A 26936-nucleotide genomic window follows, 5' to 3' on the forward strand; every position below is an offset into this window, starting at 1 on the left:
TTGTGTACAGAAATAGGCCCTAATCGGATTTATTGTGGCAAATCACTGGGAGCCTTCGTCCAATTCCAATTGATTGTTTGGTGGCTGGAGTGAGATGGGAGGAGTTTCCTGGTTGACAGTAATCAAAAAACTTTTTTTATTTGGCCATTTTCATTATACGATGGATCTTCTTGGCTTTGCTTTCCTTTCCATTCAACTTACTGATCCTTTTATAAAGTCTCCCTATACACATGACTAGCTCAGGCGGTCAGGGTGGTAACTGGTTCACGATCAGATTAGTCACGTAGAATGTTAGATGGTTAAGCGGCCCAGTAAAACGTTCCAAAGTGTATTTACATCTCAAGAGTATAACACTGATGTTGCATTCCTTCAAGAAACGCATTTGTGTGTTAAATATTGCACCAGGTAATCTGAAGCGTGGTTGGCCAGGTGTTTCACCTGAGCTTTGACGGCAGAGCTAGTGGTACGGTAATTCTGATTAACAAAATAATATATTTTCTCTCTTAAATGTAATTTCAGACCCTGGTGGATGTTATACAATAGTTAGTGGCACATTTTTTTCAAACCCCTTAAGTTTTGATGACCGTCTATATCCCTAACTAAGACGACACAAAATTTATCACATTGCGTCTATCTTCCCTTCCTAATCTAGACACCCATTATTTTCGGTGGGGATCTAAACTGTGTTATAGATCCAAAGCTGGATCACTCAAGACTTTCAGGCATTTCCAAGTCTCTTTCCACCTTTATGACTCAAATGGGTTGTGTGGACCCTTGGCGTTTGCTCCATCCGATCACCAGGAACTTTTCCTACTTTCCTACTCGTGTCCACCATGCTTACTCACACATCGACTATTTACTTTTTGGATAGAGACCTTCTCCCTACAGTTAAAGCCGAGTGTTCTGCTATAGTTATATCAGACCATGCACCCCTCTCCCTTGTCCTGGTGTAATGAACGGAGGGCTGGTTTAGCTCACTGAGCTAATTCGCTGGCTTTTAAAGTAGACCAAGCAGGCCAGCAGCACGGTTCAATTCCCGTACCAGCCTCCCCGGACAGGCGCCGGAATGTGGCGACTCGGGGCTTTTCACAGTAACTTCATTGAAGCCTACTCGTGACAATAAGCAATTTTCATTTCATTTCATTCATTTTAGGAAAATTAGATTATAAATGTACTAGGCAATTTAGGGGTTAAACTCCTGGGTTCACGTGTATTTGACTGCAGTGGTCCTGTTTTTTTTTTAAAAGATTGTCTTTGGCAGGTCCTGGGAGCTTTTAGAAACCAGAAGATGAAATTGACAGAAGAATGTGTTTTTGAGTCTGGGCTAATGCAATATGGTCTGACTAGGGGAGTAAATGTGATTTTAGTCCCTTGGGGGACTTGTCAGCTTGGGGAGATTATGTCAATGCTGAATAGAACGAAGCGAGAGAGCCATTTTGAGAAAACTTTGAAGAGATCCGGTCTGGCTACCACAGTGTCCACAAGTAAAGGCCGTTTTCTTTCCCGGTAGAATAGTTTTAAAAAGAGTAACAATATTTTAAAGCTGAGCAGCCATGTCTGAAAACAATGAAGCGGCTGAAACAAGCCAGTTGAAGCAGTCATTTAAAGATATTCAGCCAGAGTCTGAATGGATTCTAACCGGGGCCTAACTCTGTTTGTAAAGCAAGTATTACCCTATCGCCTGCTGATTTTAAGATGGATTAAGAGCTCTCTATGTTTCTTTTCTTGTAGTTTAATGGAGCATTGAATAGTAGTGTTAAGGGATAATTGTAAGCTGTTCTTCTTGGTTGTGAAGTAAAAAGTTTAATATTGTATTTCGAATAAAGTTTTGTTTTGTGAGGACCACAAAGAACCCAGCACGAGTTGAAGTATAGAAAGAAATAACATTTATTTACATTAATATATATGTATACACAACAGCAGCAGTAACTCCCTTGTTGCTCACTCCTCTCCAGCTGGTTCCAAACTGGCCAGCTTTATTTATGCAGGGAATCTGCTAATGATTTTTCCGCCGCCTCCCTTTCCCCCCGCCTCATTGGGGAAGCTCATACTCCCAAAGGACTGTGGGATTGCCATTAGTCCCCAGCCAGAGGAAAGCAGGCAGGTTATAACATCCCCCCCGCCCCCATAAAGTCCAAGGAATCCACTACCCTGGCGAAGGAGGGAATCGGACTTGTTTTGCTGTAGGCCGGACACCATTTGCACGAGGCGCTGGATCGGGCGGCGTGTAACGAGACGGAGAACAGCACTTCCATGATGAACGGCGTAACGGTTGTACATCCATGGCCCGAGGGCCTGAGGACTCCCCCTCTGAGGCGTCCTGTGTCTCCATCTCGGTGTCGGTGTCCGCTGCCTCCGTCATCTCGGTGTCTCTATCTCCACGCGGTTCTGCAACGACCTGCGCAGGCTTTGAGTGCGGCACCAGAGGAAGTTCGTGAGGAATCCACTGTGTCTGGTCTCTGTGACTGTAGAAATGAGCTCCGGGGACGGGGAATCTTTGGAAGGGTTGGTCTTCTGGACTGAACGTGGTCTACATGCTTGCACTGGAGACGACCCTGGACTTGCACCTGGTTAGAGATAGGGCCCGTTCAGCGAAAGATAATGCCAAGGACCCACTGGGCACCACCAGCAAAATTCCGAATGAACACTGGGTCACCGGGCAAACTGCTGAATTGGCCGATGCCGAGAAAAACCATGTCCCTGCCGTTCTTGAGTGCAGCGTACTTTTGCGCTGATGTCCGGAAAAACCATGCTGAGGCAGGTGAGAAGTCTCCGGCCCATTAGGAGTTCCGTGGGTGCTACCCCAGTCACCGCATGGGGGGGTGGTCCTACATGAAAACAAAAAACGAGCCAGTCTCGTGTCCATCGACCCGGAAGACTGCTTCTTTAGGCCTCGTTTGAATGTCTGAACTGTGCGCTCCACCAACCCATTGGAAGCCAGGTGGTATGGAGCTATGCGAATATGGTGTATGCCGTTCATCTTCATGAAACTTGCAAACTCCTCACTTGTGAACGGAGTGCTGTTGTCCGTGACCAGCACCTCGAGGAGGCCATGCGTACTAAAAGACAAACGCATCTTCTCGATTGTTGCGCAGGACATTGTGCCTACCATCGTATGCACCTCTAACTATTAGACTGGGCATCGATTAAGAAAAGGAACATGGAAAGGGCCGGCGAAATCTGCATGCAAGCGCGCCCAAGGCCGCCCTAGCCATTCCCAGTGATGCAGGGGCACAGCCGGCGGAGGCTTCTGATGCTCCTGGCAAATGAAGCAGTTTGGGGCCACCTTCTCAATGTTGGTGTCGAGGTCTGGCCACCAGACATAACTCCGGGCAAACATTTTAATTTTGGTCACACCTGGATGCCCATTGTGCAAGTCCTTTGGTATTAGCTCCTGTCCTTTTTCCGGGATGAACACACGTGTCCCCCACAAGAGGATACCGTCTTCCACGCTAAATTCTGACATCTTGGAGGAAAATGCCCGCAACTTGCCTGGGAGCTGTCTATGCTGCCCACCATACAGGACTATGTGCCGAACCTTTGACAGGACTTGCTTCGTCTGGGTCCACTCACGAAACTGTGATGCTGTGACAGGCAAGTAGTCCATAAAATTTAGGGTTGTAACCACCTCACCAGTCGTGGGGGTCGATATGGGGCCGGTTGATAAAGGCAATCGGCTCAGTGAGTCGGCATTCCCTTTATGGGTTCCTGGTTTGTGCTCCAGAGAATACACGGAGGCAGCGAGCAACAAAGCCCAGCACTGGATCCACGCGGAAGCAATGGGCGATATTGGCTTATCCTCTCAGAAAGGTCCCAGCAGAGGCTTATGATCAGTCACGATAGTGAAGTGGTGGCCATACACATACTGGTGGAAGCATTTCACTGCAAAGACCACTGCCAGGCCCTCCTTCTCGATCTGCGCATACTTCTTTTTCGCTGCAGTCAACGTGTGGGAGGTGAAAGCTATCGGCCGCTCAGCCCCGTTCTCCATCTTGTGGGACAGAACGGCCCCAATACCATACAGGGATGCATCACACGTGATGAGCAAAGGCTTTCCAGGATCATAATGGGTGAGTAACCCAGACGACGACAATTGTTGTTTTACCCGCCGGAAAGCAGTTTCTTGCGGCTGACCCCAAACCCAGGTGTGATTCTTCTTTAGCAGAAGGTGCAACAGGGCCAACGTAGTTGCCAGATTGGGGAGGAATTTTCCGTAATAGTTTACGAGGCTGAGAAAAGAACGAAGATGTGAAGTGTCAGTCGGGACGAGGGCCTGTTGAATTGCGCGCACCTTCTCTGCGACGGGGTGCAAACCTTCGCGGTCCACCCGATAACCCAGGTAGACTACTTCCTTCGCCTGAAAGACGCACTTTGTGCAACGTAAATGGACTCCAGCCTTGTAAAAGCTTCTAAGGACAGCCTCCGAATTTTCCAAATTTTCCTGCTCCGCGTCCCTGTGATCAAAACGTCGTCTAAGTAGACAGCGACACGCAGTAAACCTCACAAGATGCCCTCCATGACGTGTTGAAAAATAGCGCAGGCAGAGGATACCCCAAAGGGCAACCGTGTATATTCATACAGGCCCCGGTGAGTATTAATCATTACATATGGCCGGGAGCCAGGGTCCAGCTCCAACTGTAGGTAGGTGTGACTCGTATCTAATTTAGTGAATGAGAGTCCACCTGCAAGCTTCACGTAGAAATCCTCTATGCGAGGCATTGGATATCGGTCGAACCGGGAACATAAGAACATAAGAACTAGGAGCAGGAGTAGGCCATCTCGCCCCTCGAGCCTGCTCTGCCATTCAATGAGATCATGGCTGATCTTTTGTGGACTCAGCTCCACTTTCCGGCCCGAACACCATAACCCTTAATCCCTTTATTCTTCAAAAAACTATCTATCTTTACCTTAAAAACATGTAATGAAGGAGCCTCAACTGCTTCACTGGGCAAGGAATTCCATAGATTCACAACCCTTTGGGTGGAAGAAGTTCCTCCTAAACTCAGTCCTAAATCTACTTCCCCTTATTTTGAGGCTATGCCCCCTCGTTCTGCTTTCACCCGCCAGTGGAAACAACCTGCCCGCATCTATCCTATCTATTTCCCTTCATAATTTTAAATGTTTCTATAAGATCCCCCTCATCCTTCTAAATTCCAAAGAGTACAGTCCCAGTCTACTCAACCTCTCCACATAATCCAACCCCTTCAGCTCTGGGATTAACCTAGTGAATCTCCTCTGCACACCCTCCAGTGCCAGTACGTCCTTTCTCAAGTAAGGAGACCAAAACTGAACACAATACTCCAGGTGTGGCCTCACTACACCTTATACAATTGCAACATAACCTCCCTAGTCTTAAACTCCATCCTCTAGCAATGAAGGACAAAATTCCATTTGCCTTCTTAATCACCTGTTGCACCTGTAAACCAACCTTCTGTAACTCATGCACTAGCACACCCCAGTCTCTCTGCACAGCGGCATGCTTTAATATTTTATTCGTTTAAATAATCCCGTTTGCTGTTATTCCTACCAAAATGGATAACCTCACATTTATCAACATTGTATTCCATCTGCCAGACCCTAGCCCATTTACTTAACCTATCCAAATCCCTCTGCAGACTTCCAGTATCCTCTGCACTTTTCGCTTTACCACTCATCTAGTGTCATCTGCAAACTTGGACACATTGCCCTTGGTCCCCAACTCCAAATCATCTATGTAAATTGTGAACAATTGTGGGCCCAACACAGATCCCTGAGTGACACCACTGGCTACTGATTGCCAACCAGAGAAACACCCATTAATCCCCACTCTTTGCTTTCTATTAATTAACCAATCCTCTATCCATGCTACTACTTTACCCTTAACGCCATGCCGCTGTGCAGAGAGACTTGGGTGTGCTAGTGCATGAGTTACAGAAGGTTGGTTTACAGGGCAGCAGGGTAGCATGGGGGTTAGCATCAATGCTTCACAGCTCCAGGGTCCCAGGTTCGATTCCCGGCTGGGTCACTGTCTGTGTGGAGTCTGCACGTCCTCCCCCTGTGTGCGTGGGTTTCCTCCGGGTGCTCCGGTTTCCTCCCACAGTCCAAAGATGTGCGGGTTAGGTGGATTGGCCATGCTAAATGCCCGTAGTGTCCTAAAAGTAAGGTTAAGGGGGGTTGTTGGGTTACGGTATAGGTGGATACGTGGGTTTGAGTAGGGTGATCATGGTTCGGCACAACATGAGGGCCGAAGGGCCTGTTCTGTGCTGTACTGTTCTATGTTCTATGTTCTTTATCTTATGCAGCAACCTTTTGTGTGGCACCTTGTCAAAGGCTTTCTGGAAATCCAGATATACCACATCCATCGGCTCCCCGTTATCTACTGCACTGGTAATGTCCTCAAAAAATTCCACTAAATTAGTTAGGCACGACCTGCCCTTTATGAACCCATGCTGCGTCTGCCCAATGGGACAATTTCTATCCAGATGCCTTGCTATTTCTTCCATTGATGATAGATTCCAGCATCTTCCCTACTACCGAAGTTAAGCTCACTGGCCTATAATTTCCTGCTTTCCTGCCTACCTCCTTTTTAAACAGTGGTGTCACGTTTGCTAATTTCCAATCCACCGGGACCACCCAGAGTCTAGTGAATTTCGGTAAATTATCACTAGTGCATCTGCAATTTCCCTAGCCATCTCTTTTAGCACTCTGGGATGCATTCCATCAGGGCCAGGAGACTTGTCTACCTTTAGCCCCATTAGCTTGCCCATCACTACCTCCTTAGTGATAACAATCCTCTCAAGGTCCTCACCTGTCATTGCCTAATTTCTATCAGTCGCTGGCATGTTATTTGTGTCTTCCACTGTGAAGACCGACCCAAAAACCTGTTCAGTTCATCAGCCATTTCCTCATTTCCCATTATTAAAACTCCCTTCTCATCCTCTAAAGGACCAATATTTACCTTAGCCACTCTTTTTTGTTTATATATTTGTAAAAACTTTTACTGTCTGTTTTTATATTCTGAGCAAGTTTACTCTCATACTCTATCTTACTCTTCTTATAGCTTTTTAGTAGCTTTCTGTTGCCCCCTAAAGATTTCCCAGTCCTCTAATCTCCCAGCAATCTTTGCCACTTTATATGCTTTTTCCTTCAATTTGATACTCTCCCTTATTTCCTTAGATATCCACGGTCGATTTTTCTCTCTTTCTACCGTCCTTCCCTTTTGTTGGTATAAATCTTTGCTGAGCACTGTTAAAAATCGCTTGGAAGGTTCTCCACTGTTTGCCCAACTGTTCCACCATAAAGTCTTAGCTCCCATTCTACCTTAGCTAGTTCTTCTCTCATCCCCTTGTAATCTCCTTTGTTTAAACACAAAACACTAGTATTTGATTTTACTTTCTCACCCTCCATCTGTATTTTAAATTCCACCATATTGTGATTGCTCCTTCCGAGAGGATCCCTAACTATGAGATCATGAATCAATCCTGTCTCATTACACAGGACAAGATCTAGGACCGCTTGTTCCCTCGTAGGTTCCATTACATACTGTTCTAGGAAACTATCGCGGATACATTCTATAAACTCCTCCTCAAGGGTTGCCTTGACCGACCTGGTTAAACCAATCGACATGTAGATTAAAATCCCCCATGATAACTGCTGTACCATTTCTACATGCATCAGTTATTTCTTTGTTTATTGCCTGCCCCACCATAACGTTACTATTTGGTGGCCGATAGACTACTCCTATCAGTGACTTTTTTCGCCTTACTATTCCTGATTTCCACCCAAATAGATTCAACCTTATCCTCCATAGCATCAATGTCATCCCTTACTATTGCCCGGATGTCATCCTTAAATAACAGAGCAACACTACCTCCCTCACCATCCACTCTGTCCTTCCGAATAGTTTGATACCCTTGGATATTTAACTCCCAGTCGTGCCAATTCTTTAACCATGTTTCAGTAATGGCCACTAAATCATAGTCATTTACGATGATTTGTGCCATCAACTCATTTACTTTATTCCGAATACTACGAGCATTCAGGTAAAGTACACTTATGTTGGTTTTTTTACCTCTGTTTTGAATCTTAACATCTCCAGTTTTATTCCTTTTGTTATTACTGGGCCTATTCACTGAGCTCCCCTCAGTCACTGTACCTTGTACTGTCGCCCTTTTAGATTTTTGACTATGTCTTCTCTGCCTTGCACTTTTCCCCTTACTTCCTTTTGCTTCTGTCCCTGTTTTACTACCTTCCAACTTCCTGTATCGGTTCCCATCGGGTAGCTGTATTCACTGTAAGTTTATAATCGCCGCACAAGCGAACTGTGGCATCTGGCTTCATTACAGGTACAATTGATGCTGCCCAGTCAGCGAAATGGACGGACCTGATAATACCCAAGGTTTCCAAACGAGTACGCTCCCCTTCTACCTTCTCGAGTAAGGCGTAAGGCACCGCGCACACCCGGAAATAGCGCGCGTGGTTTCTGGTTCGACTTGGATACGGGCTACGGCCCCTTTTATTTTCCCCAAACTGGGCTGGAATACATCTGGGTACCATCCTAGCACCTCGGTCAACCCTCCAGAACCTGTTTGGAGGATGTGCTGCCACTGCAGCCACAAATGGCGCAACAAGTCCCGACCCAACAGGCTGGGCCCATGGCCGCACACAATGATAAGTGGGAGATGCCCCTCCTGGCATCCATAAACAACAGGGGTCATTGTAGTTCCTGGTTCCCCCGTGTAGGTGGCCTACCTGGCCTGTGTGTCGGTTAATGTAAGGGTCTGTATACCCTGCTTGATGCGGTCGAATGTCCTCTGGGCGATCACGGAGACCGCTGCGCCAGTGTCCAACTCCATCTCAAGTGGGTGACCATTGACCCGTAATGTCACCTAAATGGGGGCCAATGGGGGCCACACGGGGAACGGCAACACAATGCAGCTGCAGGCAGTCGTCCTTAGTCTCCACGTCCTCGGGAGTAGGTTCATCCAATGGAAGGTACGGTCCTGGGCTGGCCCCAGTTTCTGTCGGAACGCGGTGCCTCTGGCGCCCCCAGGACCGGCATCCACGACGGGGTCGGCACCCACAAGTCCGACACGGACATGGCTTCTCATCCATTGGTTCTGGAGAAGGCTCCCTTGGGGGAGGAACGGCCACTGGCGTTGATCCGGACGTCACCTCACCCAAGGTACCGCAGGGGTGCCGGCAGACGCTTTTGTATGGAAGTGGTTACGCCCCAAGGCGTGCACCTCCATTCCCTGTAGCTCCTGCACTCCCCCGTTCTGCGCTCTCTCAGGGACAATACTATTTGAATGGCCTGTTGAAAAGTCAACGTTGGCTCAGCTAACAACTTTCTCTGGGTGGCCACATTGTTAATACCGCAAACCAAACGGCCCGCGTAACATTTCTGACAAGATCTCACCATAGTCACAGTACTCCAGAATCCTGCATAGCCTGGATAGAAACTCTGCAAGGGATTCTCCTGTGGTCCTCTCAGCATTATTAAACCAGTAACTGGGTACATAAGGCTCCTAATCACCCCAAATGTATGCGGGACGTAGGCGGTGAGCAAAATGACCACCTGGTGCACGTTTTCGGTGATGTGAGGGGCACGAGTTGAAGGATAGAAATCACATTTATTTTTTATAAAAATGTACAATAATGCAGCAGGAGCAGGAGCAGCCTGGGGAGAATCATTCTTTCCGCACAGATTAACAAAAATTAACTAAAATATTGGAAGAATGTGTCTTATATCGGACAATTCCTCTTTTAAATGCAAATGTAAAGCTATTAGCTAAGGCACTGGCGTGCCGCTTGGAGCCCTGTCTCCCTGATATATATTTGAAGCTGTTATCTCTCTGGATGCAGAGAAGGCCTTTGACCGGGTGGGGTGGGATTATTTATTTGCAATTTTGGGTAAATTTGGATTTGGTCCAGAATTTACTTCAGGGCACCTGCCTCTGTTCTGAGCAGCAGGCTATTTTGAATGAACTAATTCTGAAAAGCTGCTGGCAGACAGTTTAGAGTACTGCAGACTGATTGCTTTTTTCACCTGAGAAAGGAGCAGTGCTCCGAAAGCTAGTGTTTGAAACAAACATGTTGAACTTTAACCTGGTGTTGTAAGACTTCTTACTGTGCTTTTTAAAAAAATACTATCAACTCGCTAACCATTGTGGGGACTTGGCCATTGGTACTGACTGGAGTTGTCTTTAGCATGTGTTAATCCCTTAGTGCACTGCCCATTACAGAGAAAGGCGCCAGGTTTAAATGGAATCTTTCACTGCTGAGTTGCCGTGACGTCCTGCGTTCCGAGCGTCGGGAGAATTGACGCCGTCCAATCAGGGTGGTCTGTCGCCATGGTAACAGAAGAGGTTACATTGAACAACACCAGGGAACAGCAGGCATCAAAGGGCGAGAGCTGGGGACATTGTGAATTAACCAGTGAATGTTATAAAGCAGGTAATGAATGGCTGATTAAGCAGACTGGCCAACAATTAATGTGTGTTCTCCTCCTGATGTCTCCATTATCTTAATCTTCTCTTGTGCTTTTGTTTGGAAGCTGCAGAATGGCTTATTCCCAGGCTGAATGTGTGATCAAGAATATCATTCGGAAATAGCGCAGGAATGCGCTGACAGGGGCCACTCCATCTCTGAGACACTTGTAAGCGTTCATGGTGAGTACAGTGAGATTGGTTAATTAGTTCGGGATGTGTGTTTAGACTGATTTTGATTGAGTCTTCATTGTGGCAAAGTTTGTTTGTTCTTTGCGACAACACCAGCCTGGCCCCCTGGGCGCTGCGGGCTGGGAACAGTAAAGGTGGAACCAGCCTGCAGTGCTCCAGGGCTCCCTCAATTCAAAACTTAGTCCTGGAGCTCCCAACGCAGCTTTGTGCCAGCAGCGGGCTTTGTGGAAGGTTCCTTGCGACAACTTGAATAAATAAAACGTAATTATCCAAAAATAATATAATGCCTTCGTTTGCTCACCTGACGCAGCGTCACGTTGTACTAGCGCAAACTCAGCGGCTGCTGGAGCACAAACTATAGAGCTAACATGAGGAAAATCCCCCCACACCCCATTCCCATGTGGGTGGGTGGGGGGGGGGGGAGGAGGTCCCCATGTGGGTGGGGGGGGGCTCCCATTCCCATATGTGGGGGGTCTCCCGTTCCATGTGGGGCGGTCTCCATTCCCATGTGGGTGGGGGGAGGTCTCCCATTCCCATGTGGGGAGGGGGGAGGTCTCCCATTCCCATGTTGGGGGGGGGGGAGCTCTCACCATTCCCACTTGGGTGGGGGGGGGGGTCTCCCATTCCCTTCCCATTCATACTTTTGTATTTGGTACGTGTCTATTGTTTTCTTTAGCTTCAGTTAGCATCCTTCAGTGAACGGCTCTCACTGATGGATCTCGCATGCCTAAACTAATCTATCTTTATCAGAGTATCTTTAGCTGTCCGAATTCACATGATTCTGGCCAGCTGCATTGTACATTTAATGGCTCATTTTACCCGGAATTCATGTGTTGAATATTTAGCTATCATTTGTAACATTCACTTGAGGTTCAAAATGTCCGTTCAAAAATCTGTTTTTTTTTATTTTGTTCGTTGGTTAGATGTAGGGTGGCATACACTTGTAGCAGTCCCTCCCCAGCAGTGTTAACATTGAGGCTACTTTATCAGTTCTAGTTTGTTAATTAAGTCTGTTGCAATTTAATGGGCGATTCTCCCACAAAATGACTGTTTTGGATGGGAACCGCAGGGTGATTCGCACTGGATGTATGGGCGCGAACCAGATCGCAATTCAACCCACACTTGTCATTTTCATTGAAACTTGGAGAGATTCTCACTGAAATATCCCACACTAAGTTGAGGGGGGATTGGGTGGGAGGGTTGGTGGGTGGGAGGGGGGCTGTGTGTATTAAGGGTACTATGGGTAATCCCTGATTCCTTTTGTCATTTGTTTATGTAACATGCGGGCTAATGTTTGGGGGTGGTGGGAGGATGGGATTGTTGTATTGTATGGGGATTGGCATATTTGTTGCTGATTATTGTTTATTGTTGGTGGGTGTAAATTCGGAAGAAAATGTGAAAAAGGAGAATAAAAATATATTTTTTTAAATAGAAAAATGTGAACCTGGTGGAAGGGTTCGATGGGGGTCCGAGATGGTGAGTAGGCCATCTTGCTCACAGGCATTGAGCTCGGAGGTGCTGGAATTGCCAGTGCTCGGTGGGGGATGAGCCGCCGTGGGAGCGTGGAGGGGATGCCTGGAGAGATGGGGAAAGGGTCCGGAGTTCAGGCGCATTGCGGAATGAAGTGACGGAGGCATAATTTTTAAAAGTTTAGAGTACCCAATTATTCTTCTTTTCCAATTATGGGGCAATTTAGCATGGCCAATCTACCTACCCGGCACATCTTGGGTTTGTAGGGGTGAGACCAACGCAGACACGGGAAGATGTACAAACTCCCCACGGACAGCGACCGAGGGAGCAATACATTCGGCACATCATGGGTTGGAAGGCATCACGAGTAGCGCCGGATGCAACATGGCCAGAGAATCACACCCACAATTTTGCCATTATAAGTGAAAAACTACCAATTTGTCACGTATCACTTTTCAATTTAATTAGAGATGGAAGTGTAAAATTTTCTGTAGCCAAACTTTCTTGTAGCCAATTTACTTGCCATTTCTGACGGTGTTTCATTTGTCCTTTTTCTGCAGCTTCGCACTTTCGTTTGTTCTATTTTTAATAGCTTTCTGCAGATTTGAACATCTTTGTCAGTTTTCCTGTGCACCTATCCGCAGCTTTTTTGCAGAACTGAAACATTCCATGGGCTCAGTGCCTCCACGGCATAATTTCCAATGTTCAAGATCTCTTCCTGGCACCATTGGCGCGATCTATTGGCCTCGTCACGCCTCACGAGATCTCCCTTTTAAAACAAATTCATATATTAAATATTTTCACCTCTGCCACTGGCTTGGTTGGTGTAATTGCTTTGTCTGTTTCTCAGAATTATGTAACTTGACTTATATTGTTTTATAAAGCAACCTGCTGGTTCTTGAGAAGCTACTTCACAGGAAAACCTTATATGTGTAAGTAAAATGCAGAATGAGAAAAAAAAGTTATACAATGATTTTGGTTTTCCGAAACAGGTTAAAGCTGTTGTACTGGATCCAAGATATGAGTTCAATGTGGACAGGACCCTCCAAAGACTGATGTTAGCAAACTCAATCATGGTACTACTGATATGTGCTAACGCTGTCTATCTGAATCTCCTCTCTCTAATCTTTTTCTTATTGTTATGATGTGACCATCAATTCACTCAGAGAGACACGAAAGGAAGTAAACTGTGGTTTAATAGACTTACAACTGAGCCTGCCTGCGACCATAAGAACTGAGGGCAGGCTCACAAGGCTGCAGCACTTTATACTTCCGGTAGTAGGAGGGGCCATGGGCGAGCCGAGGGTGGAGCCTGTACAAGCTCCTCATCTCCCCCTGTGGGCAGAGCCACGCAACGGCTCTCACAGACAGAACCCACAAGGGACACAATACTATACGTGTGAATTACATGAAGTACATTCCACCACATTCACCCCCTGTTTTAAAAAAAATCAGTCCGCGGGGGTGACAGGTCTACAGGTTGAGCCGGTCCGGTGGCCGAGTCGTCCTTTGGGATCGGCGGAGCACCGGGTGGTGTGGCTATGGAGGGTGACTCCGGGGGTGTTTTCGGTCCCAGCTCCGTTCCTGACCGGTGCGACGGGCGAAGGGGGGGCGCAGGAACCTATAGGCGTGGGGGCGCAGGGGCATTGGGGGGTCGTGTTGGGTGTAGTGTGAGGGGGTACTTAGCAATGTGGTGGTGGTGGTGGATGCCGGCAGGCGCCGGGTCCCGGAGGGAACGTGTCCTGACGGCCGTCGGGGTATTCAATAAAGGCATAGAGTGGGTTTGAGTGTAGCAGTAGTACCCTCTCTACTAGTGGGTCCGTTTTGTGTGTCCGGATGCGCTTTCCGGAGGAGAACCGGGCCCGGTGTCCTCAACCAAGATGGGAGCGAAGCCCCCCGTGTAGTGCCCCTAGGGAAAACAAATAGTCGTTCGTGAGGGGTCTGGTTGGTGGCAGTGCAGAGGAGTGATCTAATTGCATGGAGCGCGTCGGGGAGGACCTCCTGCCAGTGGGGAGGTCAGGAGATTCCTGACCGGAGGGTCAGTAGGATGGTCTTCAGACCGTCGCGTTCTTCCTCTCCACCTGCCCGTTCCCCCCTGGGGTTATAGCTGGTAGTCCTGCTCGAGGCGATGCCCTTGTCGAGCAGGTACTGACGCAGCTCGTCGCTCATGAAGGACAAACCCCTGTCGCTGTGTACGTAGCTGGGAAACCGAACAGGGTGAAGAACACTGTGCAGGGCTCTGAATGACTGTGTGGGAGGTCATATCGGGGCACGGGAGGGCAAAGGGGAAGGGGGAGAATTCGTCTATGATGTTGAGGAAGTACACATTTTGATTGGTCGAGGGGAGGGGCCATTTGAAATCGATGCTCAAGCGTTCAAAGGGCCAGGATGCTTTTACCAGTGGGGCCTTGTCTGGTCTATAGAAGTGCGGTTTGCAGTCCGCGCAAATCGGGCAATCCCTGGTGATGGCTTTTACCTCCTCGTGGAGAAAGGCAGATTTTGGGCTTTGACGTAGGTGGCAGAGGTCGGTGTGTATAGCCTTTAGGCGGGTCGTCTTGGCGCTGGCGCATGTGCCGCGGGAAAGGGCATCTGAGGGCTCGTTGAGCTTCCCCGTCGATATATGATGTCATAATTATAGGTGGAGAGTTCGATCCTCCACCTCAAGATTTTATCGTTTTTATTTGCCCCTTTGCGAGTTGTCGAACATGAGGCGAACGATCTTTGGTCGGTGATGAGGGTAAACCTCCGACCTGCGAGGTAGTGCCTCCAGTGCCCGTATGGCATCCACAATGGTTTGAGCTTCTTTTTCAACTGAGGAGTGTCGAAGTTCCGAAGCGGAGAGGGTTCGGGAGAAAAAGCTACTGGTCTCCCTGCCTGATTCAGAGTGGCGGCGAGAGCGACCTCTGAGGCGTCACTCTCCACCTGAAAGGGGACTAATTCATCCACCGCCCGCATGGCGGCTTTGGCGATGTCCTCCTGATGCAGTTGAAGGCCTGGCACCGCCTCTGCTGACAGTGGGAAGAGTGTGGTCTTAAATAGTGGGCGGGCTTTATCCGCATACTGGGGGACCCACTGGGCGTAATAAGAGAAGAATCCCAGGCACCTCTTGAGGCCCTGGGACAATGAGGGAGAGGGAGTTGTAAGGCGCATACGGTCCGGGTCGGGGCCCAGGACTCCATTTTCCATGACATAGCTAAGGATGGCTAGTCTGGTAGTGCGGAAAACGCATTTCTCCTTATTGTAGGTGAGATTGAGTTTCTGGGTGGTTTGGAGAAATCGGTGGAGGTTGGCGTCGTGGTCCTGCTGTCATGGCTGCAGATGGTGAAATTGTCCAAGTACGGAAACGTGGCCCGCAGCCTGTACTGGTCCACCATTCGGTCCATTGTTTGTTGGAACGCTGAGACCCCATTCTTGACGCCAAAGGGGACCCGGAGGAATGGAAGAGGCGGGCTCGAACGCCGTGTAGTGGCGGTCCTCCGGGTGGATTGGGAGCTGGTGGTATGCAGACTTCAGATCCACCGTGGAGAATATGCAGTACTGGCTGATCTGGTTGACCATGTCTGCAATTCTGGGGATGGGGTACGCATCGAGGTGCGTGAACCAGTTAATGGTTTGGCTGTAATCAACCACCATCCGGAACCCCCGGTCTTGACGACCACCACCTGAGCTCTCCAGGGGCCATTACTGGCCTCTATGACTCCCTCACGTAGGAGCCGCTGGACTTCGGCTCTGATGAATACTCTGTCCTGCAGGCTGTACCGCCTGCTGCGGGTGGCTACTGGTTTACAGTTAGGCGTTAGGTTAGCGAAGAGTGGAGGGGGGTCGATTTTTAGGAGTCGCTAAGCTGCATATAGTGAGAGGAGGTAGGGGTCCGCCGAAGCTGAGTGTGAGGCTCTTGAGGTTGCATTGAAAGTCGAGCCTGAGTAAGAGTGGGGCGCAGAGGTCAGGGAGTATGTACAGCTGGAAATTAGAGTAGCTGTGCCCTGAAGCGTTAGGGTCGCAACGGTGCGCCCTTGTATTTGGACCGAGTGCGAGCCCGAGGCGAGGGAGATAGTTTGCCGTGCAGGGAAGATAGGGAACGAACAGCATCTTACCAGGTCAGGATGTACGAAGCTCTCGGTGCTCCCGGAGTCGAAGAGGCACGGGTGTCTTGTATCCGTTGATTTGAACGGACATAATCGAGCTCCTGAGGTGCTTCGGACGCGACTGGTCCAAGGTGACTGCGTTGAGTTTGCGGTAGTCGGTGGCTCGATCAGCAGTGCTGGAGTGGCCCCGTGATGACTGTCCGCGGAGGTCGTAGTCGTCGAGGGTGAACATCGGGTGATGGCCAAGATGGCGGCCCCCGTTGATCGCACGTGGCGGCGATGAAGAAGATGGCCCCCCCGTGGGTCGCACGTGGCGGGCAGCGAGGAAGATGGCGGCCCCCATGACTCGCACGTGGCCGGCCGCGTGGGGGAGGATTGCCAAGATGGCAGCCCCCATGAGTTGCACATGTCGGGCGGAGGCAGAGTCGGCAGACACGCTGCAACGTTGCGGGACCTGCGGGCCTGCGAGTTGGGGGAGCGATTGCTCTGGACTGCGGGGGAGTTAGAGGGTTTTGATTTAGCCAGGCATGCTTTGGCGTAATGTCCTTTTCGACCGCAGCTGCTGCAGGTCGCGTGGCGGGCCGGGCAGTGCTGCCATGGGTGTTGGGGCTGGCCACAAAAATGGCACGCTGACGCTCCATAGTGGGTGGGTGGCTGCGTGGCGCAGGCCTGGGGCAGTCGCTGGTCGGGGGTCCACGATGGGGTCGCGTGGTCTGCGGGGAATGAGTTGAGAGTTTGAAACGCGACCTGCATTGTGGTTGCTAGCGCTACCGTGTCCTCCCAAGTTCTGGGCCCCTTTTTCGAGTAGTCGCTGGCGCACATAGTTAGACCGGACCCCTGCAATGTACACATCACGGACAGCGAGTTCCATATGCTGGGAGGCAGTTACAGCCTGAAAGTTGCATTCCCGAGCAAGGGATTTTTTTTTTTTTAATAAATAATTTTTATTCAAATTTTCACAAAATATCAGTAACAAAAAATATCAAGAAAAGAAAGAACAAAACCTCCCCCCATGTATACAAAAAAGAAATATAAATTTAAACCCGCTATTAGCAATGAACAAATATACACGTCCCTTCAACCCAAAACAAAGAAAGCGTTCCCCCCCACTCCACTCCCCCCCGGGTTGCTGCTGCTGCTGGCCTTTTTCTACCGTTCTGTCAGGAAATCTAGGAATGGTTGCCACCTCCTGAAGAACCCTTGCACTGATCCCCTTAGGGCAAATTTCACCCTCTCCAATTTAATAAACCCCGCCATATCGTTGATCCAGGCCTCCACGCTTGGGGGTCTCGCATCCTTCCACTGAAGAAGAAATCTCCGCCGGGCTACTAGGGACGCAAAGGCCAGAATGCCGGCCCCTTTCACCTCCTGCACTCCCGGCTCCTCTGCAACTCCAAATATTGCGAGCCCCCAGCCCGGTTTGACCCTGGCTCCAACCACCCTTGACATCGTCCTTGCTACGCCCTTCCAAAATTCCCCCAGCGCTGGGCATGCCCAGAACATATGGGCATGGTTTGCTGGGCTCCATGAGCACCTAATACACCTGTCCTCGTTCCCAAAAAACTGTCTCATCCTTGTCCCGGTCATGTGAGCCCTATGCAGCACCTTAAACTGTATGAGGCTAAGCCTCGCACAAGAAGAGGAACATAGAACAGTACAGCACAGAACAGGCCCTTCGGCCCTCAATGTTGTGCCGAGCCATGATCACCCTACTCAAACCCACGTATCCACCCTATACCCGTAACCCAACAACCCCCCCCTTAACCTTACTTTATTAGGACACTACGGGCAATTTAGCATGGCCAATCCACCTAACCTGCACATCTTTGGACTGTGGGAGGAAACCGGAGCACCCGGAGGAAACCCACGCAAACAGGGGGAGGACGTGCAGACTCCACACAGACAGTGACCCAGCCGGGAATCGAACCTGGGACCCTGGAGCTGTGAAGCATTTATGCTAACCACCATGCTACCCTGCCTGCCCCATAGGAGTTCACCCCTTCCTAGGGCGTCCGCCCACGTTGAGCTTGTACCCTGAGAAATCCCCAAATTCCCTGAGAATCCTCATCACCTCCGGCATTCCCCCACCGGGTCCGCCACATACAACAATAGGTCATCCGCATAGAGCGACACTCGGTGTTCCTCCCCACCTCGCACCACCCTCTCCAGTTCCTCGACTCCCTCAGCGCCATGGCCAGGGGTTCAATTGACAGCGCAAAAAGCAGGAGGGACAAGGGACACCCCTGCCTCGTTCCTCGGTATAATCGAAAATACTCCGACCTCCTCCTATTCGTGGCCACGCTCGCCATCGGGGCCTCATACAGCAGCTTCACCCACCTGACAAACCCCTCCCCGAACCCGAACCTCTCTAACATACTCCCAAAAGTACCCCCCACTCAACCCTATCAAAGGCCTTCTCCGCGTCCAATGCCACCGCTATCTCCGCCTCCCCTTCTAACCGCCGGCATCATTATAACATTCAAGAGCCTCCGTATGTTAGTGTTCAGCTACCTCCCCTTCACGAACCCCGTTTGATCCTCGTGGATAACCTGCGGCACACAGTCCTCTATCCTCGTGGCTAAGATCTTCGCGTCTACATTTAAGAGTGAGATCGGCCTATATGACCCACACTGCAGGGGATCCTTGTCCCGCTTAAGGAATCAAGGAAATCAAGCGCCCGAGACATCGTCAGAGGCAGAGCCCCTCCCTTCCCTTGCCTCGTTAAAGGTCCTAACCAACAGGGGACCCAACAGGTCTGCGTACATTTTATAGAATTCGACCGGGAACCCATCCGTCGCAGGCGCCTTCCCCGACTGCATGCTCCCTAACCCTTTGACAAGCTCCTCCAGCTCAACCGGCGCCCCCAGTCCCTCCACCTGCCCCTCCTCCACCTTCGGGAATCTCAACCGGTCCAAGAAACACCCCATCCCCCCTCCTCCGCTGGGGGTTTGGACCGATATAGTTCCTCATAAAGTCCCCTGAAGACCCCATTAATGTCTACCCCCCTCTGCACCACATTCCCTCCCCTATCCTTAACTCCACCAATCTCCCTGGCCGCATCCCGCTTACGGAGCTGGTGCGCCAGGATCCTGCCGGCCTTCTCCCCATATTCATACACCGCTCCCTGTGCCTTCCTCCACTGAGCTCCGCCTTTCTGGTGGTCAATAAGTCGAACTCGGCCTGGAGACTACGCCGCTCCCTCAGCAATCCCTCCTCTGGAGCCTCCGCGTGTCCCCTGTCCACCCTCACCATCTCCCCCACCAGTCTCTCCCTTCTCTCTGCTCTCTCCTCTCCCTGTGGGCTCGAATGGAGATCAACTCCCCCCCCTAACCACCGCCTTCAGCGCCTCCCGGACCTCCCATTATCATTGGCCTCCAGGTACCTCTCGATACATCCTCGAACCCACCCGCCCACCTCCTCGTCCGGCAGCAGCCCCACCTCCAAGCGCCAAAGCTGGCGCTGGTCCCTCGCCTCCCCCAGCTCGAGGTCCACCCAGTGCAGGGCACGGTCAGAAATGGCAATCGCCGAATACTCAGCATCCTCCACCCTCGCAATCAGCGCCCTACTCATAATGAAAAAATCAATCCGGGAATAGGCCTTATGCACATGGGAGAAATATGAAAATTCCCTGGCCCTCGGCCTCGCAAACCTCCATGGATCCACCCGTCCCATCTGCTCCATAAACCCCCTCAACACCTTAGCCGCCGCTGGCCTCCTCCCCGACCTGGATCTGGATCGATCCAGTGCCGGGTCCTGCACCGTGTTAAAATCCCCCCCCCCCCCCATTATCAGGCCCCCCGCCTCCAAATCTGGAATCTGGCCCAACATGCGCCGCATAAACCGAGCAAGGGCTTTTAAGTCGCGCAGGAAGTCCTCTAGCGACTCTGCGGGGCACTGGCGGCGGGTATCGAAAATGTGCCGCGCGTAGACCTCGTTTACCAGCCGCACATATAATCGGTCGAGCATAGCGAGGGCCTCGGTACACGAGTCGGTACAGTTGAATTGCGTAGAGATGCGATGGCTCACCTGTGCGTGCAGTAGGCTGAGTTTCTGATCCTCTGTAGTCTCGGAGGTGGTCGATGCAGCCAGGTAGGCCTTGAAACACCGAAGCCAGTGTAGGAAGATTTCCTTTGCCTCTGCAGCCTGCGGGTCGAGTTCTAGTCGATCAGGTTTGAGGGCTGATTCCATAGTAGTTTTCTTAAGTCTATTAAATTGATGTGACCATCAATTCATTCGAGACACAATAGGAAGCAAACTGTGGTTTTAATAGACTTACAACTGAGCCTGCCTGCGACCAGAAGAACTGAGGGCAGGCTCACAAGGCTGCAGCACTTTATACGTCCGGTAGTGGGAGGGGCCATGGGTGGAGCCATGTGCAGAGCCGAGAGTGGAGCCCTGTAGAAGCTCCTCATCTCCCCCTGTGGGCAGAGCCGCGCAACGGCTCACAGACAGAGCCCACAAGGACACAATACAATACAATACAGTGTGAATACAATACTATACAGTGTGAATTACATGAAGTAGATTCACCACCTGTCACAAGTAGGCTTACATTAACACTGCGATGAAGTTAATGTGACAATCCCCTCATTGCCACACTCCGGCGCCTGTTCGGGTACACTGAGGAGAATTATGAATGTGCAATTCACCTAACAAGCACGTCTTTCAGGACTCGTGGGAGGAAACTGGAGCACCCCGGAGCAAACCCGTGGAGACACAGGGAGAACATGCAGACTCAGCACAGACAGTGACCCAAGCCGGGAATCGAACCCAGATCCCTGGTGCTATGAAGCAAGAGTGCTAACTAAGCAGGGATCCGTATTTTACCCGCATTGATTTTCTACCTTTTCCTGTCCTCCATCTTGCTGAAGGTGGTAACTCGTGCTGTGTGTTATATTCCCACCTCCTTCATACATCATTCAAGTGATCAGAATTTTGCATGTGAACATTTGTTCTGCAAATATTTTTATTAGAATTTTTGCACTTAATATCAAAACTTTGCAAAACACTATAAAACAATAATATAACCGAAGCAATAACCACAGCAACACAAGTTGCCCACCGTGTCTGTGACAGTAGCCACAGTACTATCATTTCCTGACATTATTTGTATTAGAGTATATCATACATTTTTTTTAAATGTTCTTATTGGGATTTTTAACATTAATAATTACACACAACTTTACAATCGTATTTAAAATTACTGCCAGAACTCTTTACAATGTTTGTGATTACATTTGTTTTGCTGACGGGCGGAGGGATCCGTGTCCCCTCCTGCGAATGGCCTTCCTCCCCCTCACATCTCTGTGAGCTCTCTTGCATCCTGGCGGTGCTCCTTCCCCCCACCACCCCCCTTCCTTTCTGCTCCACCGCCCCCCTAGTTAGTTGCTGGTTGCTAAAAATCTGCGAGGAGGTTTGTGAACTTCTTCCATGGGTTGTGGAAGAAGCAGTCAGTGCACGGACCCCCTGCGGTCGTTCCCCTGAGTAACAAGTATACCGTTTGGATACTTGTGGGGGGGACGACTTACCAGGGTAAGCCATGGGGTAATGGGCCTCTGGCACGGAGTCTGTCCCTGTTGCTCAGAAGGGAAGGGGGGAAAGGAGTAGAACATTAGTAATTGGGGGACTCAATAGTCAGGGGCACAGATAGGAGATTTTGTGGGAGCGAGAGAGACTCACGTTTGGTATGTTACCTCCCAGGGCAAGGGTACGTGATGTCTCGGATCGTGTTTTCCGGGTCCTTAAGGGGGAGGGGGAGCAGCCCAAGCGTAGTCCACATTGGCACTAACGACATAGGTAGGAAAGGGGACAAGGATGTCAGGGCAGGCCTTAGGGAGCTAGGATGGAAGCTCAGAGCGAGAACAAACAGAGTTGTTATCTCTGGGTTGTTGCCCGTGCCACGTGATAGTGAGATGAGGAATAGGGAGAGAGAGCAATTAAACACGTGGCTACAGGGATGGTGCAGGCGGGAGGGATTCAGATTTCTGGATAACTTGGGATCTTTCTGGGGAAGGTGGGACCTCTATAGACAGGATGGTCTACATCTGAACCTGAGGGGCACCAATATCCTGGGGGGGAGATTTGTTAGTGATCTTTGGGGGGGGTTTAAACTAATTCAGCAGGGGCATGAGAACCTGGATTGTAGTTTTGGGGTACGGGAGATTGAGAGTATAGAGGTCAGGAGCACAGATTTGACTTCGCAGGAGGGTGCCAGTGTTCAGGTAGGTGGTTTGAAGTGTGTCTACTTCAATGCCAGGAGTATACGAAATAAGGTAGGGGAACTGGCAGCATGGGTTGGTACCTGGGACTTCGATGTTGTGGCCATTTCAGAGACATGGATAGAGCAGGGACAGGAATGGTTGTTGCAGGTTCCGGGGTTTAGGTGTTTTAGTAAGCGCAGAGAAGGGGGCAAAAGAGGGGGAGGTGTGGCGCTGCTAGTCAGGACAGTATTACGGTGGCGGAAAGGATGCTAGATGGGGACTCTTCTTCCGAGGTAGTATGGGCTGAGGTTAGAAACAGGAAAGGAGAGGTCACCCTGTTGGGAGTTTCTATAGGCCACCTAATAGTTCTAGGGATGTAGAGGAAAGGATGGCGAAGATGATTCTGGAACAGAGCGAAAAGTAACAGGGTAGTTGTTATGGGAGACTTTAACTTTCCAATATTGACTGGAAAAGATATAGTTCGAGTACATTAGATGGGTCGTTCTTTGTACAATGTGTGCAGGAGGGTTTCCTGACACAATATGTTGACAGGCCAACAAGAGGCGAGGCCACATTGGATTTGGTTTTGGGGTAATGAACCAGGCCAGGTGTTAGATCTGGAGGTAGGTGAGCACTTTGGAAACAGTGACCACAATTCGGTGACCTTTACGTTAGTGATGGAAAAGGGATAAGTATACCCCGCAGGGCAAGAGTTATAGCTGGGGGAAGGGCAATTATGATGCCATTAGACATGACTTAGGATGTGTAGGTTGGAGAAGTAGCTGCAAGGGTTGGGCACATTGGATATGTGGAGCTTGTTCAAGGAACAGCTATTGCATGTTCTTGATAAGTACGTACCAGTCAGGCAGGGAGGAAGGGGTCGAGCGAGGGAACCGTGGTTTACCAAAGAAGTGGAATCTCTTGTTAAGAGGAAGAAGGAGGCCTATGTGAAGATGAGGCGTGAAGTTTCAGTTGGGGCGCTTGATAGTTACAAGGAAGCGAGGAAGGATCTAAAGAGAGAGCTAAGACGAGCAAGGAAGGGACATGAGAAGTCTTTGGCAGGTAGGATCAAGGAAAACCCAAAAGCTTTCTATAGGTATGTCAGGAATAAAAGAATGACTAGGGTAAGAGTAGGGCCAGTCAAGGACAGTGGTGGGAAGTTGTGTGTGGAGGCTGAGGAGATAAGCGAGATACTAAATGAATAATTTTGTCAGTATTCACTCAGGAAAAAGATAATGTTGTGGAGGAGAATGCTGAGACCCAGGCTATTAGAATAGATGGCATTGAGGTGCGTAGGGAAGAAGTGTTGGCAATTCTGGACAAGGTGAAAATAGATAAGTCCCCGGGGCCTGATGGGATTTATCCTAGGATTCTCTGGGAAGCCAGGGAAGAGATTGCTGAGCCTTTGGCTTTGATTTTTATGTCATCATTGGCTACAGGAATAGTGCCAGAGGACTGGAGGATAGCAAATGTGGTCCCTTTGTTCAAGAAGGGGAGTAGAGATAACCCCGGTAACTATAGGCCGGTGAGCCTCACGTCTGTTGTGGGTAAAGTCTTGGAGAGGATTATAAGAGATACGATTTATAATCATCTAGATAGGAATAATATGATTAGGGATAGTCAGCATGGTTTTGTGAAGGGTAGGTCGTGCCTCACAAACCTTATCGAGTTCTTTGAGAAGGTGACTGAACAGGTAGACGAGGGTAGAGCAGTTGATGTGGTGTATATGGATTTCAGTAAAGCGTTTGATAAGGTTCCCCACGGTCGTCTATTGCAGAAAATACGGAGGCTGGGGATTGAGGGTGATTTAGAGATGTGGATCAGAAATTGGCTAGTTGAAAGAAGACAGAGGGTGGTGGTTGATGGCAAATGTTCAGAATGGAGTTCAGTTACGAGTGGCGTACCACAAGGATCTGTTCTGGGGCCGTTGCTGTTTGTCATTTTTATAAATGACCTAGAGGAGGGCACAGAAGGTTGGGTGAGTAAATTTGCAGACGACACTAAAGCCGGTGGAGTTGTAGACAGTGTGGAAGGATGTTGCAGGTTACAGAGGGACATAGATAAGCTGCAGAGCTGGGCTGAGAGGTGGCAAATGGAGTTTAATGTAGAGAAGTGTGAGGTGATTCACTTTGGAAAGAATAACAGGAATGCGGAATATTTGGCTAATGGTAAAATTCTTGGCAGTGTGGATGAGCAGAGGGATCTCGGTGTCCATGTACATAGATCCCTGAAAGTTGCCACCCAGGTTGATAGGGTTGTGAAGAAGGCCTATGGTGTGTTGGCCTTTATTGGTAGAGGGATTGAGTTCCGGAGCCATGAGGTCATGTTGCAGCTGTACAAAACTCTGGTCCGGCCGCATTTGGAGTATTGCGTACAGTTCTGGTCGCCTCATTATAGGAAGGACGTGGAAGCTTTGGAACGGGTGCAGATGAGATTTACCAGGATGTTGCCTGGTATGGAGGGAAAATCTTATGAGGAAAGGCTGATGGACTTGAGGTTGTTTTCGTTAGAGAGAAGAAGGTTAAGAGGTGACTTAATAGAGGCATACAAAATGATCAGAGGGTTAGATAGGGTGGACAGTGAGAGCCTTCTCCCGCGGATGGAGGTAGCTAGCACGAGGGGACATAGCCTTAAATTGAGGGGTAATAGATATAGGACAGACGTCAGAGGTAGGTTTTTTACGCAAAGAGTGGTGAGGCCGTGGAATGCCCTACCTGCAACAGTAGTGAACTCGCCAACATTGAGGGCATTTAAAAGTTTATTGGATAAGCATATGGATGATAATGGCATAGTGTAGGTTAGATGGCCTTTAGTTTTTGACTTCCCATGTCGGTGCAACATCGTGGGCCGAAGGGCCTGTACTGCGCTGTATCGTTCTATGTTCTATGTTCTTCGGACCTCCTTATTGAGAATTTTATTTTTTCTAAGTTCAGGAACTCGGCCAGGTCTGAGAGCCACTCCTGGGTCCCTGGGTGGTGCTTCTGATTTCCAGGTTAGCAAAAATCTCTGCCTGGTGATCAGTGAGACAAAGGCCAGGGCACCGCCCCCTTCCCTGTCCGGAGTTCTGGATGCTCTGACACACCAAAGACCGCCACAGCCGGGCACGGCTCCATCTCAAACCCCACACCATGGACATGGCCTCAAAGAAGGTCGTCCAGAATTCCCTGTGTCTGGAGCAGGACCAGAACATGTGGGTGTGGTTGGCAGGCCCCCCTGACATCCCTCGCACCTATTCTCCACCTCCGGGAGAACCCGCTCATGCTTGTCTTGGTAAGGTGCGCTCTGTGCACCAACTTAGCCCAGCGCAGGATCAGGTGCAGTTGATCTTTTGCAACGCCTCCCCCTATCGCCAGGCCCAGCTCCTCCCCTCATTTCCATCTGGCCTCGTCCACTGGGGTCCTAACCTGTTCGTCCAGGCCTGTCCTTGCCCATTGGCTATTCAAGATGGCCACCAACTACTTCTTCATTTTCGCCGTCACCACCTGTTGTCTGCTGCAACCAGTGCTCCCCACTCCCAATCTCCCCCTCCCCCCTTGGTTTTACCCCCTTCTCTAACTCCCCTGGCCCCGTCCCCCCTTCTCGCTCTTTGTTTCCCCTGAAATTCTGTATTTCCCTTCCCCCTCAGCCAGGTGCTTCCTCCCTTCTGGGAGGCAGGTTGTGGCCTCCTCCTTCGCTGTATGCCCATACACCAGCCTGTACGCTGGTGTAACGGTTTCCCCCTCTGGGTCTTGACCAGGCTCGCTACCTCAGCCTCCAGTGCCGCGATCCGGTTTCCTTGGTCCCTGGTGGCTTTTTTGAGGTCCCATTTCGTCATCTCCTGGGCCTCTACTGCATATTGTCCATTGCCTTCCTCATGGGGGCCACCCCAACCTCCACTGCCGCCTCAACAGCTGCCAAGTAGTCTATTCTCAACTCCTCTCTATCTCTCTGGAGCTCGGAGATGATGAAGCACATCAACTTGTCCATCAGCACCTGGTCTGGGAGTTCTGTGGGGTCGACCCTAACCAGCTCAATGCCTCCACCCGCATGCTGTTCCCTGCTCCGAGCTGAGCTTTCCCTCCCCTCGCCTTTACTGGCTTTCTAGCTGGGCGGCTGCTTCTTTCCCATCCTGCTTGGCAGTGTATTCGATGGGGGGTTAGATTGGGGGATTATGGGTATTTTTGATGCCCATTTGTTGATGTTAAAAGGCCATAGTCAATGTTCTTAGACGAGAGACGTCTTTCGTGCGACTACTCAGCTCATGGCCGCCACCAGACGTCTTGCAAGTGAACTTACGCAGTGACCAGAGGTGATCTGTTAAACCAAAGGAGCTGCTGCAGCTGATCCCAAATATACTGGGCGGGATTCTCCAGTCCGCCAGCTGCGTTTTGCGGCGTAGCAAGCCCCCGCCGGCAGTGGGATTCCACAGCCGGGCAATGGGGTTTCCCACTGTTGCCACCTCACGCCATCGGGAAACCTGTGGGCGAGGGTGTGCTGTCGGAGGCATGGAGGATCCCGCTGACGGAGAATTCTGCTGACTGAGC

The 26936-nt window shown here is 50.0% G+C and overlaps 1 protein-coding gene across 1 annotated transcript in view; it reads left to right on the top strand.

Annotated features, from left to right (window-relative positions):
- Positions 1-10541: 10541 nt before the first annotated feature.
- Positions 10542-26936, top strand: part of cfap206 (cilia and flagella associated protein 206) — a 61316-nt gene continuing 44921 nt past the window's right edge. The window contains 3 exon segments of the mRNA XM_038801017.1: positions 10542-10581; positions 10584-10649; positions 13035-13204. Of these exon segments, the coding sequence (XP_038656945.1) occupies positions 10542-10581; positions 10584-10649; positions 13035-13204 (276 nt within the window).

The sequence above is a fragment of the Scyliorhinus canicula genome, chromosome 6 (genome assembly GCF_902713615.1).
Source record: "Scyliorhinus canicula chromosome 6, sScyCan1.1, whole genome shotgun sequence".
NCBI classification, from domain to species: domain Eukaryota; kingdom Metazoa; phylum Chordata; class Chondrichthyes; order Carcharhiniformes; family Scyliorhinidae; genus Scyliorhinus; species Scyliorhinus canicula.